The sequence below is a fragment of the Ovis aries genome, chromosome 20, assembly GCF_016772045.2.
Source record: "Ovis aries strain OAR_USU_Benz2616 breed Rambouillet chromosome 20, ARS-UI_Ramb_v3.0, whole genome shotgun sequence".
Lineage (NCBI taxonomy): Eukaryota > Metazoa > Chordata > Mammalia > Artiodactyla > Bovidae > Ovis > Ovis aries.
In genome coordinates, this window is record NC_056073.1 from 20,596,188 (window position 1) to 20,616,590 (window position 20,403).

General features: G+C 34.3%; 1 protein-coding gene across 6 annotated transcripts in view; it reads left to right on the plus strand.

Moving 5' to 3' along the window:
- CD2AP (CD2 associated protein) overlaps positions 1-20,403 on the plus strand; it is an 87,903-nt gene that overhangs the window by 58,613 nt on the left and 8,887 nt on the right. For all 6 annotated transcript variants that reach the window (XM_060403680.1, XM_060403681.1, XM_015102740.4 and 3 more), the window contains 10 exons: positions 946-1,024; positions 1,423-1,517; positions 1,919-2,023; positions 3,399-3,435; positions 4,525-4,587; positions 10,497-10,668; positions 11,058-11,200; positions 17,955-18,067; positions 18,760-18,861; positions 19,905-20,074. In XM_060403680.1, coding sequence (XP_060259663.1) covers positions 946-1,024; positions 1,423-1,517; positions 1,919-2,023; positions 3,399-3,435; positions 4,525-4,587; positions 10,497-10,668; positions 11,058-11,200; positions 17,955-18,067; positions 18,760-18,861; positions 19,905-20,074 — 1,079 coding nt within the window. The remainder of the gene's footprint in view (positions 1-945; positions 1,025-1,422; positions 1,518-1,918; positions 2,024-3,398; positions 3,436-4,524; positions 4,588-10,496; positions 10,669-11,057; positions 11,201-17,954; positions 18,068-18,759; positions 18,862-19,904; positions 20,075-20,403) is intronic.

The following is a 20,403-nucleotide window of genomic DNA, read 5'->3' on the forward strand; positions in this document are numbered from 1 at the left end:
GGCTTACTGTAGTTGATTACAATGGAAAACTGTCCACTAGACTATATAGTTACAAGGGTTGTAGCATTACCTAAATGCTTTCATTCTGGTAGCAGCATTGAAGTAAGTATAAAAACTTTCTTTTCTTCTCTGTCTCATTGTAAGGAAGTTCAGTTCTGTCGTTTAAGAGCCCACCTTCTGGAGTCGAACTTTCAAGGTTCAAATCTGGGCTGCACTGCTAAATTATTTTTATTGTGGTCAAGTTATTTAACTGCTTTCTAACTTATAAAAAGAGTGACTGATAGTGCCTACTTTATTCTGATTGTTCTGAGGATTAAATTACATGGCATGTAAACTGCTTATTGGAGAAGGCAATGGCATCCCACTCCAGTACTCTTGCCTAGAAAATCCCATGGACGGAGGAGCCTGGTAGGCTGCAGTCCATGGGGTCGCTAAGAGTCGGACACGACTGAGCGACTTCCCTTTCACTTTTCACTTTCACGCGTTGGAGAAGGAAATGGCAACCCACTCCAGTGTTCTTGCCTGGAGAATCCCAGGGACGGGGGAGCCTGGTGGGCTGCCGTCTATGGGGTCGCACAGAGTCAGACACGACTAAAGTGACTTAGCAGCAGCAGCAAAGTGCTTATTAGCTCAGAGATTAGTACATGGTACATTTTCAAATGCTATTTTTGTTTGTTTTGGAGGTTCTAAAATAAATCACAGCATTTTGGGTATCAGAGTATGTTTGTTATCCTTAAGACAGAGTGTTTTAAAACCAGAAGTTCTAGGCTATCATTTAAATAGCTCTCCAGATATTTATCATTTCATGGCAGAGTTTTCAGTTATATTACTAACCTGGCTATAAGTACTGTTAGGGAAAACTAGATGATTGTTAATGGAAATTTTGTTTAACATTATTAGCTTTGTTACGACTTAAAATAGATGATACTATCCTTTCTATTCTAGCCTTTAATCACACAGTCACTAGGATCCAAAACTCAGAGTGTGGAGATAACAAAAACAGACACTGAAGGTAAAATTAAAGGTAAGTTTTTTAATGAAATGTTCATGTTGAGTGAAGCATGCTCAAATATATTATTAGATTTGTTGAAGACACTTGTTACATTGTACTACTTCATCAGAGTATTAAATCCTCCTAGATGTGAACACCATGAGGTCATAGATTTTTGGATGTTTTTTGTTCCTTGATGTATCCAGTACAATTAGAACTGTGCCTGGAACAGGTAGGCACATAGTAACTATTTGAATGAATGAATGATCAATGAAACTCGTTATTTAATTCAGCATGAAGTAAATTGGCTTAAATTATTGAAATCATCTCTGAAAGCTAGTGTTCATTTCTTTAGACAAAATGGAGGCTTAATAAGTATTTGTTGAAAGAAGTAATTTATATATAAACTTTATTTATGTTTTTCGTTTTAGCTAAGGAATACTGTAGAACGCTTTTTGCCTATGAAGGTACTAATGAAGATGAACTGACTTTTAAAGAGGGGGAGATAATACAGTTGATAAGCAAGGTAAGATACTTCTCCGGCTTTTCAGTGAATAACCTAACTTATTCATAGAAGTATTTTTTCAGTAGTCTTGCATTCACGCTAGAAGGTAAGCTATGAAAGACCTGGGCTTTGCCATGTTTATTGCTGTGACCTCAGAACCTGGAGTATAGTAAGTGATCAGAAAGATTTTTTTAAAGCAAATGTTTATTGTCTATTATTGTTATAATTGATGTTTTGGAAATTATTTTTACCCTCATGTTGTGGAGAAATATATTTTTTTAGTAGGATCTCAAAGTCTGCTTAAGGTCTTTATTTTTTCCTTATAAAAATAATGGAATTCAGTGTTTTCTTATTTTGTTGCTAACTTTTTTTCTTATTTAGATATAACCACTATTATCCTTATTCTTCATTTTGCGGTTTAGGAGACTGGAGAAACTGGCTGGTGGAAGGGTGAACTGAATGGTAAAGAAGGAGTATTTCCAGACAATTTTGCTATTCAGATAAATGAACTGGATAAGGACTTTCCTGTAAGCTTTTCTTTTTCAGTGATGATGATAAGTTAAAAAACCTTTTGCTAATATTTCTTAAAGAAACAAGTTTTTTACATAGTTACTGAGTAAATTTTCCAGGAATTTCAGATTTATATAATCAGGTAAAAATTATTTGAATTATGGTAAAATAAAACAGTGTATCACTTCTGTGTTTATCACTTCCTGTTTTTCTTTTCCTTTGACTAAAAATTAACTTAGACTTTATTACTTTATTATGATTAAAAGAAAAAAGACTGGCTGTACTATTCAGACAAGTTAGCACTTGACTGTAAGTCATTATATTTAATTTTGCTGAAAATTTTTATTTTAAGGTACTGTTGGTTACTGTTACTCTGTCGCTGCATTTTTGGGACAGTGAGAAGGCTTTATTTAGCCTCCTTACAGGATTTAATTTATCGATCTCACTTCTCACAGTGAATAAAGTGAGACTGAGTCAGTGATCTTTTGCTTTTCTACAGTTTGATCCCCTTTTTCCCGCCTATGGAGGGATTAATGAATTTTTAAACAAGAGGAAAAGATTTACACAGAGAGCTGGCAAACCCCAGCAAGGCAGTCTGCCATATTTAATTTAAGCCAGTACAGCAATCTCTAACCTTTGAAATCTTTCATTTAAAGTAAATTACAAAAGGATAATGCATGAAGGCTTACACTGTCTGAGAGTCTTCCTTTGCTAAATTTCGCTCATTATTAATTCAGCAGGCTTCAGGTGTACTTTTACTTTTACACACTTTGTACCCTTGTTAATGTACTCATTTTCTCTTTTTTGACTTTTATTAGATGTTCATGGAGTATTGGTTATCAATAATTTTTAATTTGGAAAAACCAAATTCACAAACTTAGAAATGTGTTTCAAGTTTTTTAAGGCAAAGATGAATGAATACTTGTAAACCCAAGAGAATTTTAATAAATTAAAAAATAGACCTTTGCCTTTATGTTCTTTTTGAGAATCCTGAATAATCAAAAGTGAAAGCTCTATATATTTATTAGGTATTCTTCTTCTTTTAAAATAAAGTATCTTTCTTTCCCTGCCAGGTAAAGAGAGGTAAAAATGGTGCATAGAAATCTTAAAATAGGGGAGATAGGGAAGAATGTTTCTGCTCATCATTAAGCTTTTTAAAGTTTAAGTCAGTGATAATTTTTGAAATATTTTAATTTTGATCAAAGAGGCATTTGTTCTAATAGGATAAATTTTTTGTCTTTGATCTTGTTTGGATCTTATCATTTTATAATTTCTAGCAGGGATGGGATAAGGAGAGGTATTTATGTAACTTAGATTATTTATGATCAGAGTTTAACTATAAATATTTAATATGTAAGTGTTTTACTGTTTTCACAATTATTATTTTAATAGAAACCAAAGAAACCACCACCACCTGCTAAGGGTCCAAGTAAGTAAGAAACAGATTATTCAGTTTTCTGTATTTTATAGTTTTAAGTTCTGAAATGATGAAATTGGGTCTTCTGTAAATCATTTATTTTTGTTAGCAAAAATTAAATGCTATGACACTATATATAATTTTTTTTTAATACATAAAAATTGAGTGTTCATGTGTATTAATATCTATCAGTATTTTTTTAAAGTATAAACCATATAAAATTAGAATTTTGAAAATAATTTGGATATTTTATGACATTTTGAGTTAAGAAAATTGACTAAGCTTAAATCTTAAATATTTACCTAGCTGATAAGTTTTCAGATGTAATCCATTTTTCAGTGTCACAAACTAGTAGTGATTTATTTATATATTCTTCAAGGAGTATGATAATGCTTAAGCAAACTGGAAGAGTTTTTGTTTTTCCTTTTTAAACAGTTGCATAAAAGATGAGTACTTAGAAGTATTTTCTAGAGTTAATGTTTTATAATCTGACTCTATTTCTTTAAGTTCTCACCCATAATTTCTGATTTTTAAATGTGCAATCCAGTTTTTTTCCTTGAAAGATTTGCTTTTTTTTTTTTTTTGAGTAACACAAGTCCTTCCCTCCTCCATAGTTTCAGCTTTGTGTTTGCTAACCTTATCTCAGAGCAAGGATACCTTAAAGGTAATTTTTGTAGAAGCTGGCATTGGAGAGTTTTTAGCTGCTAGTCATACTGGGCTTTTAAAATTAATTAAAATTAAATAAAATTTAAAAGTTAATTGGTTGTAGTAGCAGCATTTCAGGTCTCAGTGGTCAGTATTGGACCATACAAAAACAGAGTATTTCCATCATTACAGGAAGTTCTGAGCAGTGGTGTTGCAGAGGATGTGAAGTCCTTCACTTGAACGAGTAGGAACTCAGTCCACAGTGCTGTCCCTCACTCAAGGTGTTAGTGGCAGGCTCAGGGTTAGACACAGAGTGATTGCAGTTTATTGTTCATTCTGTTAAACCATGTTTTCATCTTACGTTATTTTTTCAACTTTTGCTTTTTAGTAGTATAATTATCTTTGTGCTCTAAAACTATCTTTTTTTAAAAGTATTAACTTTATTCCCCCTTTTAGTTTCAAAGCCTGAGCTGGTAGGTACCGAGAAGAAGTATTTTCCTACAAAGCCTGAGGAAAAAGGTGAGGTGATTTCTTCCAGTATCAGAAAAATAATTATTCTTTATCAGTGTAGAGAAAAATGTATCTCCACATTGAGTCACTGACACTGATTTTTAACAGGTGTTCATTATGTATTATGAAATTCTTGGGGTTTTCTGGGAGGGAGTTTGTCCAGATCAATAGGAAATTAAGATTTTACTCAAACTGATACCAGTTTACATTCATGAGAAAGTTATACCATCACTTCAGTAAGGATGTAGCATTTAATCAGTTATTTCTAATAATGTGTGAGAAAACCAAACATTAAACAGTTATACTCTTATTATTTTCATAGTGTCCCAGTTGAAATATATAAAAAATTTTTTTTCTTAGGTATAAGAGTAAGGTCTTACCTAAAACATGGAAGTGATTTATCATGTATTGTTGATTTTCACTGTGTATATTTATCATGTAAACTTGGAAAGGTATTCCAAGATATGTATTTTGTTTGAAAACATCACATGTTTTGTTATTGTTAGTACCTGCTTCTTGTACACAAGATCTGCAGTGGTCGTGTCTAGCAGAGTAGGTTATGTACACTTGCAAAAAACTTGTCACTGTTGCCGAGTACTTTTGTGTCTACTGCCAGTGTTGCTTCTACTTCCTGTTCTTGTCTCTTGCTTAAAGTGTTGATGTATTCTCTTAACTTAATGATTTCTCTTATTTCAGTCCCTAGTCTGGCTTCTATTTCACATTGTTACCAGATTAATTTTTTAAAGTTTTTTTTTTTTTTAATTTATTTAGAAGTTTCAGAATCACAGCAGAATTGAGCAGAAAGCACAGCATCCCCGTATCGTCCCTGCCCTAGGCATGCACGGCCTTCCCCTCCATCAGTGCACCCCACAGTGGTTCCCTTGTTACAGTCAGTGCACCTCCACTGACGCAGGATCGTCCAAAGTCCATGGTTTACACTGGGGGGTCACCTCTGGCATTGTGCATCTTATGAGTTTGGACAAATGTATGACTGTGCTGTCATACAGGACAGTCTGACCTCTTTAAAATTCCTCTGTGTTCTGTGCTTTTCATCCCTCCCTTCCCTCAACCCCTGAAGCTGCCCATCTGTTAATTTTCTCCCTAGTTTTGTGGTTTTCAGAATATCATATAATTGGACTCATACACTACGTAGCTTTTTCACATTGTCTTCACTTTGTATTATTCATTTAAGGTTTATCGATGTCCTTTCATGGCTTAATAGCTCATTTCTTTTCAGTGTTGATTAATATTCCAGGGTCTGGATGTAGCACAGTTTATCCATTCACCTACTGAAGTTGGTTTCAGGTTTTGGCAGTTATATGCTGCTGTAAAACTTGTGCAATCTTTTTGTGTGTCCATAAGTTTTCAGTTCACTTGGGTAAATACCACAGGGTGTAATTGCTTGTTAATACGGTAAGAGCATGCTTAGTTTTGTAAGAAATTGTTAAATTGTCTTTCGTAGTGTCTGCACCATTTTGCATTCCCCCCAGCAATGAATGAAAGTTCCTGTTGCTCCACATCCTGGTCCACATTTAGTGTTGTTAGGAAATGATCCCAGATTATGTTTTTGGTATTATCTTCTACTTTATTCACTAAATGTAGCAACCACACTATGACTCTGAATGTCATACACCTTCATAGCTTTATCTCTTTCTCCCTGTCTGGGCTCACCATGGAAAGTTTTTATATCCTCAACTCTCCTGTTTTTACATTTGAGATTTTAAAATTTAGATGCAAAGATATTTCTTGATTAGTCTTGTGATAGATCAGCCCTGGGATTTCTTTGGAAGGAATGATGCTAAAGCTGAAACTCCAATACTTTGGCCACCTTATGCGAATTGACTCATTGGAGAAGACTTTGATGTTGGGAGGGATTGGGGGCAGGAGGAGAAGGGGACGACAGAGGATGAGATGGCTGGATGGCATCACTGACTCGATGGATGTGCATCTGAGTGAACTCCGGGAGTTGGTGATGGACAGGGAGGCCTGGCGTGCTGCGATTCATGGGGTCGCAAAGAGTCGGACACGACTGAGCGACTGAACTGAACTGAACTGAATAGCTATTGTTAGGTCTACATCTTGGATCAGTTTATTTTGGTACTTGGTTATCATATCTGTCCTACATGAAAAACTAACCATACAAAGATACATAGAACCATCATAGAGATACATATATACACACATACATACACATGTAAGAAGTTTGTTACTAAATTATTTTCATTGTTATTTCTTTTGTAGTCCCCTTTATCAAGTAGGTAAGGGTTTTGTTAAAATAAGGTAGTGACTTTCTGTATTTCCTGGAATCAATCAGTTGATCTTATAAACAAAATGGGAGGTAACACATTTTTATTACATTTATTTTTTCAAAATCCTTGTCATGAGGAAGTGACAAGGACTGAATTTGCCCTCTTGAGTTAGACAACTAGGAAGCAGGGTAAAATATATTTAACAGTGGTTTCAGACATTGGACAACAGGTACCATAGGGCTGTTATCACTGAGAGAAGTTATCACTGAAACCAATGAGGCAAACCCTAAAGTTACCCCCAGCTTATTGTCTAGAAGCAGTTTTCAGGCAGCAGAAGGAAAATGGATTTGCTTATGTGTGAATGGAGTCCCTGAGGAAATGGGAGAGAGAAGGGACAGAAAAAAAATATGTGAAGAAATAATGGTTGAGAAATCTTCAGATTTGGGAGAAACTTGAAGCCCACAAATCCAAGCTGCTCAGTGAACTCCACGCAGAAAAAACAGAAAGCGTATCACCTGAAGGCACATCATAATAAGTTCTGTGAAAAGCAGTGATAAAGAGAAAAACATAAGGCCTGAAAGAAAATAACTGGCAACCTTGAATTCTCTACTTAGCAAAATTACTTTTCAGGCAGTGGAGGCAAAATTAAAACTTGGAGATAAAATCTGAGAGAATGCTTTGCCAGTAGACCTGTATGTACCACACAGAGACGGTTTAAAGAGGTTCTTTTTGGCAGAAGGAAAATGATCCTGTGTTGGCATTTGGATGTACACAGAGTAATGAATGCCAGAAGTGGTAATTATGTGAATGAATAAAAAAGACCTTTTCCCCCCTTATCTGTAAATGTTACCAAAACCACCAAAACTCTTCATTGAAAAAATTTTAAAGCTTACTATGAAGTGTTGATTTCAAAGTTTAGGTGTACAAATGTAAGAAATTTTTAAATAAGTGAAATAAGACAAATACAACAAGGAAAGCAATTCTTAATATTTTGAAAATGTTCTCCTTAACCTGGCATGACTTTAATCTGATGCAAGAAATAAGAATGTCAGTGCTTTGCCTATTAACTAGCATTCAGGGAGAGCCAGTATCAATTCAGAGGGTCTGACTATTATAGACATGGGATTCTCCAGGCAAGAATGCTGGAGTGGGTTGCCATTTCCTTCTCCAGGGGATCTTCCCGACCCAGGGATCGAACCCAGGTCTCCCGCATTGCAGGCAGATGCTTTAACCTCTGAGCCACCAGAGAAGCCCATTATAGACATAGATTATATTATTTCTTTAAAAAAGTAAACATAAGTTTATCTCTCTTTCTTGTTCCAGAGTCAACAGAGAGCTTTTTCAAACCATAGCTAGGTCCACTTGGAGGAACCTTAGCCTTCTGACAGGAGATACAGTGTGTGCCTCCAGCATGTGTTCCTTCCTTTTATCTCTTTCTTGATCTCCCTTTCACAGAGCATGTCCTGTGAAAAACCCTGCCTTATTGATGAGGATAGAAGTGGAGCTCCCAGAAAACATGAAACAGATCACTTCTTACCTTTGACTGTTAGATGACTCCCTATTATCTCACGGGGCCCTTTTCCAGATCATAAGAGTGGAGTTTAAATCCTCCCTGTCCAAGCCTCCACACGGGTTGTCTCAAACCTGCTTTGCAGCATCATTCTCACTGTTTTCTCAGAGATACTGTGCTCATCATACATGTTGTCCCTCAGGATAGTAATGATCCCAACACTTAGGAGCACATGCTTTTCTCCTGCTTTGGGGGAAGACTTTCCTGGACATACCTTTCAGTAGCCTGCTTCATTCTTACCAGAGTAGGACAGAGGTACTGAAATTCATTACTCAGCAAGGAAATGTAATTTTATTTAAACCAAAGTAAGATTCTCACCAACATGAGTGAATTTTTTTACAAAAGATTTAGCAGCAGCAGCAGCAGCAGCAGCAGCAATACTAAATGTTGGTGAGGATCCAGATTATCAAAACACTCATACATTGTAGGTGGGAATGTAAGTCGTTATGTCTACCCTTGAGAACTAAAGTTGACCCTGTTGCCCAGCACTTTTATTTCCAATTATATACTCACAAGAAATGTGTGTTCCATATGTACACCAAAAGACTCTAAAAGTTTATCATAACATCGTTTACATTGACCCTCAGTTGGAAAGAGCACAAAATGTCTATCAGTAGTTGAATGGATAAATACATAGAAGTACATTCAGGTGCCAGGATACAGTATAGCATGTGTGTGTGTTAGTCACTCAGTCGTGTCTGACTCTGCGACCCCTTGGGCTGTATCCGGCCAGGCTCCTCTGTCCATGGGATTCTTCAGGCAAGAGTATATAGCATAGCAACAAATGAATACAATAGAGTTTCACACAGCAGCATATTATGATCTCATTGGTGTAAATTTAAAATATTCAGAAGTGATCTGTCATGTTAGAAGACACCTTTGGATTGGAGCATTGAGGTGGTGATTGGAAAGAGGCATGAAGAGAAGGAACTTAATGTGGCTGAGGCTTAGTTCTTGGCTGGAGTGGAGTGGTGGTTACTCAGATGTGTTCCTGTGATGATAGCTCCTTGAACTTTGTACTTAGACTTCTGAAAATACATCACGTTCCAGTTCGAGTCACTTCAGTGAGATAAATAAGGGTAGTTTGTTTTTTTTTTTTTTTTTGGTCCTAAACTTTTCTAAAATGTTAGGAAAGTAGAATCAATTAAGGATATACTTACTACTTTTTGCGGAGTACTGTGTTTCTCTCTAAAGCATTTCCAGGTGACCACTGATAAAATATGGAACAAGAACTTACAAGTATGTCATTATGTATTAACTATGCCTTTTTGGTGACAAAATTTTTATTAACATGACATGGTACTGCTCTTAATTTTTTTCCCCAGCATATTTTCATAACTATCTCATAAAATTATTAAGTGAAATGGTACTAATAAAATTCCTACTATAATGATAAGAATTATAAATATAAGCCTGTCATTTTCTTATCTGCAACTAATCAATCTAGCCTCAGTTTTTCAAAAAAAATTTTTGTTATCATGATTATTTATAAATAAATGGCACTAGAGTTTCTACTCATTTTTAGTTCCCTATACTTCAGTTTTAGAAAGTGGACTGGATTTAAGGCCAGATAATGTTGTTTTCTGCTTAGCGTAAATTATACATGATTATACTAGAGTAGAATACCAACCCTAAGAGCAAAGGATGGTGGGAAGACAGTAAGAAGCAGGCATTATTTATTAATCAGAAGATTATCAGTGGTCCCCCTTCCTACCAGGGTAGAGTCTTTTAAAATGATAGTTAAGTTTAAAGTGGCTCAGACAGTAAAGAATCTGCCTGCAGTGCAGGCTACCCAGGTTCGATCCTTGAATTGGGAAGATGCCCTGGAGAAGGGAAGGGGATGGCTCCCCACTCTCGTGTTCTTGCCTGGAGAATCCCATGGACAGAAGAGCCTGGAGGACTGCAGGCCATGGGGTCGCAAAGAGTCCTACATGACTGAGCGACTAACACTTCATAAATAAATCATAACTTTAAAACAGATGAAACAGTGTACACATGCACGAATAGTGTCTCTTTGTGTTTCACACCTTTCTAGTCTGACATTAGCTTTAAAAATAGTTCTGATTGTTAGTAACTTTCTAAATATTTTTTAATAATAGAAAAGTCGGATGAAAAATCAGTGCTGGAACAGAAACCTTCTAAACCAGCTGCTCCACTAGTCCCACCCAAGAAGCCTGTTCCACCCACCAAAGCCAGTAATTTATTGAGATCTGGAGCAGTGTACCCAAAGCGCCCTGAGAAACCGGTTCTTCCACCTCCTCCTGTAGCCAAGTAGGTTTTATCTATCTTTAAATTAGTTTCTTGATTTACTTGCTTTTGACATAATTTTGGCTCTATTGTCTTTTTAATCTCAAAAGTTATTTTTAAAGTCCTTGCTTTTCATCTTTTTCGTATAGATTGTAATCTGTGTTAAATGTTATTAATCTTATGTTCACTGTAGGCAGATACACTTATGTTAAACTGTTTTATTTACATTTCTTATTTTATTATGATAGGTCTTAGGGTAGAGGTTTATGTTTATGGAAATAATTTTATAGATGAAAAAGAAAAATCAGTGTTACACTATAACATCTATAGTATTGTTAAATCACAATGTTAAAAACATGGTCTTGCTTCAGATACAAATGATTTTTACATGTGTTTGATTTTTCTCACTTTAGGATTAATGGAGATGTTTCTACCAGCTCATCAAAATTTGAAGCTGAGCCAGTATCAAAACCAAAGCTAGATTCTGAACAGTTACCACTTAGACCAAAATCAGTAGACCTAGATTCATTTACAGTTAGAAGCTCTAAAGAAACAGGTAAGTTAACATGTGGAAAGATGGTGCATAAGAAATAAAAGTACAAATACAGTTTAGAAACTATTGAATATAAGATTTGTGAATGGATATAGTGGAATTTAATTAAAATTTGTTTAAAATCTCTCAAGCCAAAATAGAAAATGAAACTGAAAGAATATAAACAGACAAAATATTTCTGGTTCACATAAGCTTTGTCACTGGTCAGAGAACTGAGATGGATATTAAAAGATCAGCTGTTTATTGTTCTATCCCTTCATAGTGGAACGACCGTACCACCTAACTTGGGCAGATATAAATGAACTAGAGTTTCAGTGCCATGCTAGATTATATTTAAGAAGAATATTTTTCTTCTCCCACTAAAATCTCCAAATACTGTTATTTCCAGTTCTGAAAAATAGACTTTTCATGACTCTCTCTCTATCTATATATACAGCAAGGTTTACTTCTTTAGCTAAATATTATTCCTTCAGTTTTAGCACTGATTTTTTAACCTATTAATCCGCTTTGTCTCCTGGTCTTTTATACTTCTCAGTTATAAAATGAAATACTGAGAGGTCATTTTCCTTTTTCTTTTTGCATCAGAGAAGTCTAGATAAAGTCTAGATAAAGGTCTCACTGTTAAAAGCATCACACAGTCATCACTTTGTGGTAATGGTTGTTTTGTAGCAGTTGGCATTTGTTCTTTAGTTTTTTCACACTTTAAACACATTTTCTTATAACACTGTCTTTAAGAGGCAGATGGCATTTTCCCCTATTTTGCATCTAAACAAAGTAAGTTTCAGTTATAGCAAATGTTCAAGATCATATAAACAGAAGAGAACTCTTTAAACCCCCTTAAAGTTCTCTGGTATTTCCTTAAATTTTTTTTTTTAATGTCTTAATGTATTTTTTAGCTTCAAGTTAACATTTCTTTACATTTAAACTTGAAGGCCAGTTACACTAAACTTTTTTTTATCACTGTATTGTAAAATGTGCTTCCTTTCTTATTTTTAAGGTGATTGTATTTTTCTTCCTTCTCTTTAGTTTAGGAGTACAAAAGCTCTCACTTTAGCATAGCCTCCTGTAGTTTTTTAATTAGAATGTTTTATAGATCTTTCATCATATATTTGGATCCTGCCTAATCTGGATGAAGTCATATTTATCAATAATTTCCGGAAACTGAGACGTTGATTGTATTTTAGAGACGTTCACTGAAGTATATTCAGTATGTTTTTGGTGAAAAAATTGTTCTGATTTACTGGTAGTTAAATAAAAACAAAAATCAGCTTTATATTCTTTTAAAAATCCTTTAATTTTTTAAAAATTGAGGTTAGTAGTAAAAAATATAATTCTATTAGTTCTTACTATTTTCTGTTTGATTTTAAATGTAGCTAGAAATACGTTTTCAACAGTAAAAAATTAACACAAACTCTGGATATAAAAAAATCCATTGGCATCTTTTGAATTTCTGCAGTTTTCTGCAGTCTTTTATCACAGAAGTTCTGGATTTTGATTAGAAAGTCTCTTTGGTAGCTGAAAGTGTAATATTTAGAGCTTTTTTTTTTCCTGCCTGTATTTTTTGTTACTTTGTATCATTCTTTAACATTTGCTCTATTTAGTTTCCTCATAGTCTTGGAAATTACCAAAAAGTTTTTTTGTAAGTTAAAACAAATTTTTCACTTTTTTCCCCAAACCTTATCTATATATGGTTACTAGCAAGCTTTGTTTCCTTGACATATGTGCCTACTGGTGATTGGAAAGTTCTGTTTTTTCCCTTTGTTTCTTGGTCCTATTTCTTGTCTTATATCCATAACGATTATTTATTCTTCATTAAAAATTAGAGGCTTTGTGGAACACGGTTTGAAATGTTCTGATTTCTAGTTAGCTTTTTTGTTGAAATGAATAAAGTTGGTGGTGGACAGGGAGGCCTGGCGTGCTGCGATTCATGGCGGCGCAAAGAGTCAGACATGACTGAGCGACTAAACTGAACTGAAGACTATACATGGTCAAGAAAACTAACAGTTAATTTCCAAGCTGCAGTCTGTGTCTTCCACTGTCACACTGCCTTTGGTGTGTTGCGCTTACACGCTGTGAAGTTCAGAAAATATAAAGTTTGGAAATTGAGTTCATATTAAGTAGCAAATATTTACTGAACAGATGTGTATTTGCAGTAGTGTTTTGGGCACAAGTAGGATGCTAAGATAAAAGGCATTGCTGCTGACAGCCAGTAGCTTGTGTTTCAAGCCTCAGATCAGAGGCTTCTTATTTCCTTTTTTTTTTTTTTAATTAGAATATTATGTTCTTAGTAGTTGTAGTATAAAATGAACCTGGTACTTGTTTTACCTCTTCTTCGAGATGTTGGCACCTTAAAAAACAAAAAGAACTGTGCTTGTTACCAGATACAGTCTCAAATTTGGCCTTGCATTGAGGTATGATTTAGTTTACATACATGGGGCAGTGTAAGGTTTTAAATTTTTTAAAAGACATGAAACTAGCCCTTTAACGTGTAAGTTCCAGAAAGTATAAAACATACATGAAAGTCTCCTTAGAATTTAGATATTTTGTAAAGTAATAATTTGAGGTGAAATGATATAGTAAAATTTGCTGTTAAAAAATGTGGGTTTTAAATTATTAGTTGGTAGGTAATTGACATGTTTCTTCAGTTTTCTCACTTATCTAACAATTGAATGATCCCTTATATCTCTGATGTACCTACTCTTGTCTGTTAAGGATGTAAATTCCTTTCCCTACTCTCTGATTTGATTTCCTTATATATAAAGCCATATATAAACATATATATTCATGTATATAAATATTGAGTCTGACTTATTCATGTAAGAAAAACATTCCTAGAATACTTAAATTTGTTTCAGTTTGTTAAAAAGTTTCTTCGTAAATATTCTCATATGATAAAAGATTGCACTGTATATTACAGAGCTGTCAAAGCATGTTTTCATTTTTTTTTCTTCTCTTTTTCCAACACTTCATCAAAAATTGGTTTAGGATAACCTTACTGCTTCTACAGGTTAATTATAAAGTTCACATAGTCTAAATATTTCTAAAATAGTAAGTTTTCCAGAAAGTAAAATTGGTTTATAAATAGTTTTAAGCTTCCAGATAGAAAATTTAGTGGAAACAGCTATTTCATTGAGAAAGGACAATTGATGAAGTATTCTTAGAGTATAGTATTTTATCCTGTTTGATTATCTTTCTGTGATAAATTCTTCTTGCATTAAAAGAAATATTAGAAATATATACATTATTTGATCTGAAAGTCATCACTGTTAAGTAGAATGGTGTTCTTCACTTCTAATTACTAATTGATATATTTTGTTTAATTTCTCAATATTCAAATTATGGTGAGATTTTTCAAATATGATGTCTGCCTATTGAGCGGTAGATGCTTTAAAAAGTGAACTTGCATCTAAGCTAGGATTCAAGCCAAAAGAAAACACTGTACCCCAAAATGTAGAATTTACCTGCGAAATAAGGGCAGTAATTAAAGTTTTTTATTTTCTAATAATAATTTCCTTGATAATATCATTATAGAGAGTTTCACATAAGGCACAATTGAATTTTCCTTTGTTTCTGTGGGAGATTATAAGTGTTATATTGAGTTATATTTTTATGGTGAGATATTTAAAAATAATATTTGGCTTTTTTTTTTCCTATTATACCAGAATTAAAATTGCCTGTCTTATTGTAACTACTATCATCTGCTGAGGACTAAAACTTGACTATAAGGTGGTTTAATTTCAGTTGCAAATATATCAATGAGTTGTTACTATGTTGATTTTATTACTCTGACCTCTAGTTTCAGTACTAAAGCATCCTTTTAGAAATTGTCGTGGTGTTAAGTGAGTAATTTTTAAAAAGGCTTCTTTCTAGTTTAATGTATGTTGAAATTAACACTAATCATAGTTTTTCTTTATGAAACACAAAAGAATAAATCTAAAATCTAATACACATCCTAATGTAAGTTTAGATAAACTGCAATATCTGCCAAACATGAAATGGTTCTATTCGTTTACGACTGTTCCTTTTTCCTGCTTTGTAAAATAATTTTTTTGGTTTAGTCTTTTTTCTAGACATTCCTATCCTTGACTTTTCTTTCCAGATTTTGTTTCCTAGCCTGTTTGCCATGTTTCCCTTCTTACGTGTCAGGAAATTATCCTACCTTTCTCCATTTTGGTAAGATGACAATTTATAAAAGAAATCAAAATAATATATTCACTATAAATAGGTGGTGCACATTGAGTTTTCTTTGTGATTTTACTAAAGTGTACATGTTTGTCTGTCTATTCTAACCCTTTTGGTTTTCCATTTTAAAATAAAATGAAATTCATATTGGAAACTTTTTCTTGATTAGTTAGTTTAAAATATTCTTTCGATAAAAGTTTTTTTTTAATTGACAACCATAAAAGTCAGTTTATTTTCTCCCCAAATTTTATATTTCATTTTGATTTTTAAAAATTCCATGTCTTCGGCAGTGTGTAGAAGTGTACATGGACTGCAGAGTGGCCGTGTGATGGCAAGAGTTAAGTGACTGTCATGCCTTTTATGCCATGTGTAAAATATAGATTCACTGATACCACTCTTAGGCAAAATTAGAAACATTCAAACATATCTGAATCAGAAATGTGCACTATTTCATTTTACTAACCCAGTGACTTAAATGGAGGACCTGAGAGAGTATTAGAATAGTAAAATTACTTGTCTTGGTGTTGTGGCCCAAAACTGGACATATAGAAGGCATTTTACATGAGCATGATCTATAATTTTGTAAATCTTCCTTTCATTTATCTTTTTAATTTCATTTAGCTTCATCTCTTCTTGTGTTTTATTTCTTTTTCTTTTTGCATGTTGCTTAAATATGCATTTGAAAATAATCTCCATAGGCAAAAATTACTGGATTGTGCTTTTCAAGATTTTTTTTTGTAGGTTGTCAGTATGTATGTATCAGTGTAAAAAGCAATTTCTAACCTTTCAAACTATAGCATATTTTTAACACCTTTTAAAATACTGTTTTCTTCGTTTATGTAGTAATTATTTAGATATATATTTAAACTCAAGATCTCTCACATTATATAATGCATTTTCCGTTAAAGCCGCTGTGTTTCTTATTATGCTTTGGTGTATATTATAATTATTTGTGGACACTTAAAACCAAAAAATTCAAGTCAGAAATCAAACCAAGCATATTAGATTGCCTGTTGTGATATATTAGCCTAGTGACTAGATCCAAGATAGAACATATAAAGCAACCCCAGAACATGAAGATGGAAAAGAGTTAACAGAGGTCAACAAATACAATTGTTACAGAATGCATATTGCCAAGTAGTAGTAACCTTCTTCCTGTTTTACCTTTGTGTCTTCCATCCCTTTTAAAAAAAATTCTCTAAATTATTTAGAATATGAAAATTGATTAAGTTTTAAGGGCAATAATGATAACTGTCTTTGGACTTCTTTTAAGAAATAACAGTTCTTTGAATTTGTGCATGTAAATATTTGACAGGAAGCATTTTAAACTTCCAGGCAATGGCAGCGTGAAAAATGATTCCATACTTGGAAGACAAGGTGAAAGATGCCTTGCTGCCGAAATGAGTGATGGCATATTGGCTGCGATTAATATTCTTTGTTTGGAATCTGGGCCAGAGGGAGATTTTAATAATAGTGGAAGTGTCGGGAATTAACCTTAGGGTTCTTATACCACTTATAGATATCTGGGCTTCGAAATTAAAGATCAGGTCCTTAAGCAAGGTTTTCTGGACCATCTAGCAAAAGGGAAGGTATTATATACCATCGTTTCAAAGATGCAAATTAACCTAGATTTGTCCTTAAACTCAAGATACTGAATGAAAGGTCAACCAGCCTTCGGTGATGGGAAAGCACATGGGTGATGTATATAGCATTTTCCCTTGCTGTCTGAATCTGCCTTAGATTTATGACTGTCGTCTGATTCCTACACATGGATGCTGTCTGAACAGAAGTGCAGTGAAGTATAAACAGGTCAAGGCCCAGCTACAGTATACTATGCACATACATGTATAAAGACATTAAATTACACTTTATCTTTACCTTAAGAAATGTAGTTGGAAAGCAGCAGGATTCCAGATAAAACTGAGTTTTTAAAATTTTAATATTAGGCTATTACTTGAACTTTAATACACATTCCATGAGTTAATTTTTTGATATGTTGTAGTTAATTCTGCGTTGAAGTAGGTTTTTTTTTCTGTAAGTGAGAACTTGGGAAGATTGGCTTTTTCATACTACTGGCTTCCCTGGTGGCTCAGACGGTAAAGAACCTGCTGGCAATGCAGGAGACCTGGATTCAGCCCCTGGGTCAGGAAGATCCCATGGAGGAGGAAATGGCAATCCACTCCAGTATTCTTGCCTGGAAAATTCTGTGGGCTGAGGAGTCTGCCAGGCTGCAGTCCACAGGGTCGCAAAGAGTCGGACACGACTGAGCGACTAACACACACACAGCTTATGATACAGATCTATATCCTTCAGTAAGAACTTTGTTGAGGTCTAAGTCTCTACTGAAGACATGAGCTTTATATTGTTGATATATAAAATGTATCAGGTAAAGAGGATGTTAGTGTTTGAGGGTGAGTGTTGTTTTCCAAATGCATATGAAAAGCACAGGTCAACTTGTGAGTCTTAGTGGTACTCTTTCTAATTTTATAGTTTGTTGAAAATACAGAGACATTCTTTTTTACCTTTTGAAATGTGCAGTTATCTTTTAATAGATATGTTTACTTTTATTCTCCAGATCTTGTAAATTTTGATGACATAGCTTCCTCAGAGAACTTACTACATCTCACTGCAAATAGACCGAAGATGCCTGGAAGAAGACTGCCTGGCCGCTTCAATGGTGGACATTCTGTGAGTTACATTTACTGTTGTGAAGCACAGACCATTTAGCAAATCCAGAGTCCTTCTGAAGATAAGAAAGAGGGGAGATTTATAGTTCCAGTGAAGTTTAAAAAATCAGAAAGACAGCTATACATAAGTGGCCAAGGGTTGTATTTAAGAGATATGGGGAAAGAGACCTGTTCATTTCCGCAGAATGTGGAATGGAAGATTACAGAATCAGAAATGGAGTTGTCCTAAGACCATAACCATAGAGCACAGTGTAGAAAGGGGACAGGGGACCTGTGTAATCTGCTTGTCCAGCAACAGTAATTAGAATTGAGTGGTACATGTTCACTTCAGGAAAAAACGAGAGCATTCCCCACCCCCTATAACTTCTTTTTATGCTTTCTGTACATCGCCTGGGATTCTGGTAGTACTTTAAGTATTCATATATTACCTCTTAAGCACTATTATGCTTTTAAGTTAATGTAAGTAGAGAAATTTTTTGCTGCTAATAGACAAGCTGTTTTTCCATGCTTTCGTTATGCAACTATGTTATTCAGCATGAAATTATGTAACATCCTATTAACAACAACGGGATATCTGGAACAGTAGCTGCTGAAACCAGTGATAAAAGTTGCTTACTTTATTAGCCAGATGCTTACTACCTTTTCTTTCTTTGGTGTTTTCTGTTTCTTGATTTAAAAAATAAAATCATTTAGCCAACTCACAGCCCAGAAAAAACCTTGAAGTTACCAAAAGAAGATGACAGTGCCAACCTAAAGCCATCTGAACACAAGAAGGATTCATGCTACTCTCCAAAGGTGAGGTGCATTGTGGTCTAAGATTTGCATAATTTGTAGTGTTCTTTGTGAACATCAGAATTACTGGCTTTAAAAGTGTCTGTCAGGAAGGATTATTTCTTAAGCCAAGAAATAATGCCTACTAAAAATAAAATGATTACTGTTAAATTGATGTTGCATTATTCTCTGCAGATCTCTTTTTAGGAGGGTTACATTATTTTAAATGAGTAGCACAAATGCTACATGTTTCATAATTTTTAAGGCTTGGATCTATACATTTGTTTCATTTGCCATTAAAACCCATGCTATTCGGCAGAAGCCAACAGTTCTTTACTCCTTACATCATCGTGAGCTTGACACCATAATAAACACCGAATGAACACGGGAATGACCTGGATTCTTCCATCTGTTACATGGTGTTGAGGGCCTTTTCTAGACCCTTGCCATTTAATTTAAGATAGTATTGCAAAAACTTATGTTTGAGAAGATTATTCCTGCTCCTCAGATTCATTGCAAGGCATCTGACTGCCATTCAGATTATCAGATACACTTAGTCTGATTCTCTCAGCTGACAGCAGTCTGTTGAAATTTTATCAATACCTGCTGTTACGCAAGTGAAATAGGAAAAGGGTATCAGGCCATGGATTCATTTTAATGCCTCTTTGGACTACTGCATTCTTTATAGTTGCTTTGCATTGGAGCTCTTTGGATATTCTAAACAGTAACTAATATGAAAGATCAAAGTAGTACCTTAATAATGCTTTTATATTCTTGCTTCTAGGTGTTCCACTCGGCAACCATAAGATAAATCTAATGGATTTTTTTCTTAAATGAAACCTTTGACATTTCTCAGAAAAACCCTTAGTAATTATAGGTTTATTCTTTGGTCATTTAGTGGTTTTTTCCAGTTGTGAACATCAAGCTGCTTTTTTTGATTTCAGGTTTATCATTTATCTTGGAAGTATTACTTCAGTTATTTATCTCCTTGTAGTAAAAAATATCTTTTGCCCTTATTAAATATAAATACAAATAAAATAAAAAATTTCTGTTTATTATGTTTTCAGCTGCCTGTGCACCTTCCAACACCTTCAAGTACCTCTAAACCAAATACAGCTAGTTTTCTAACTCCATTAGAAATGAAAGCGAAGGTAGAAGCAGAAAATTCCTTGGATGAACTTAAAGCTCAGATTGTTGAATTGCTGTATGTTGTGGAAGCACTGAAAAAGGACCATGGGTGAGTAGCCTTTGTGTTCTTTGAGTACTACTTAACACACTTGTAAAGAGTTCTTCCAAATTATATCAAGTAAAGACGTTTGTAGTATGAGCAAGGTTGTTTTCAAAGAAATTTTTTGATAGTGTCTCTCTCCTCTTGGCAAAAAGCTGGAATTAGAAAACAGAATAATTAGAAACTCAGTTATTCTAATTATTCTGATTAGGAATTGGAGAGCTTGAATAGGAAAACCTAGCCTGATTATGAAAAAGGAAAACCAGTGAAAACAGGAAGTAGTAGCTTGATTATAGACTAGGTTCCAGCAGTTTGATTATAGAAAAATGGCCAGTAGG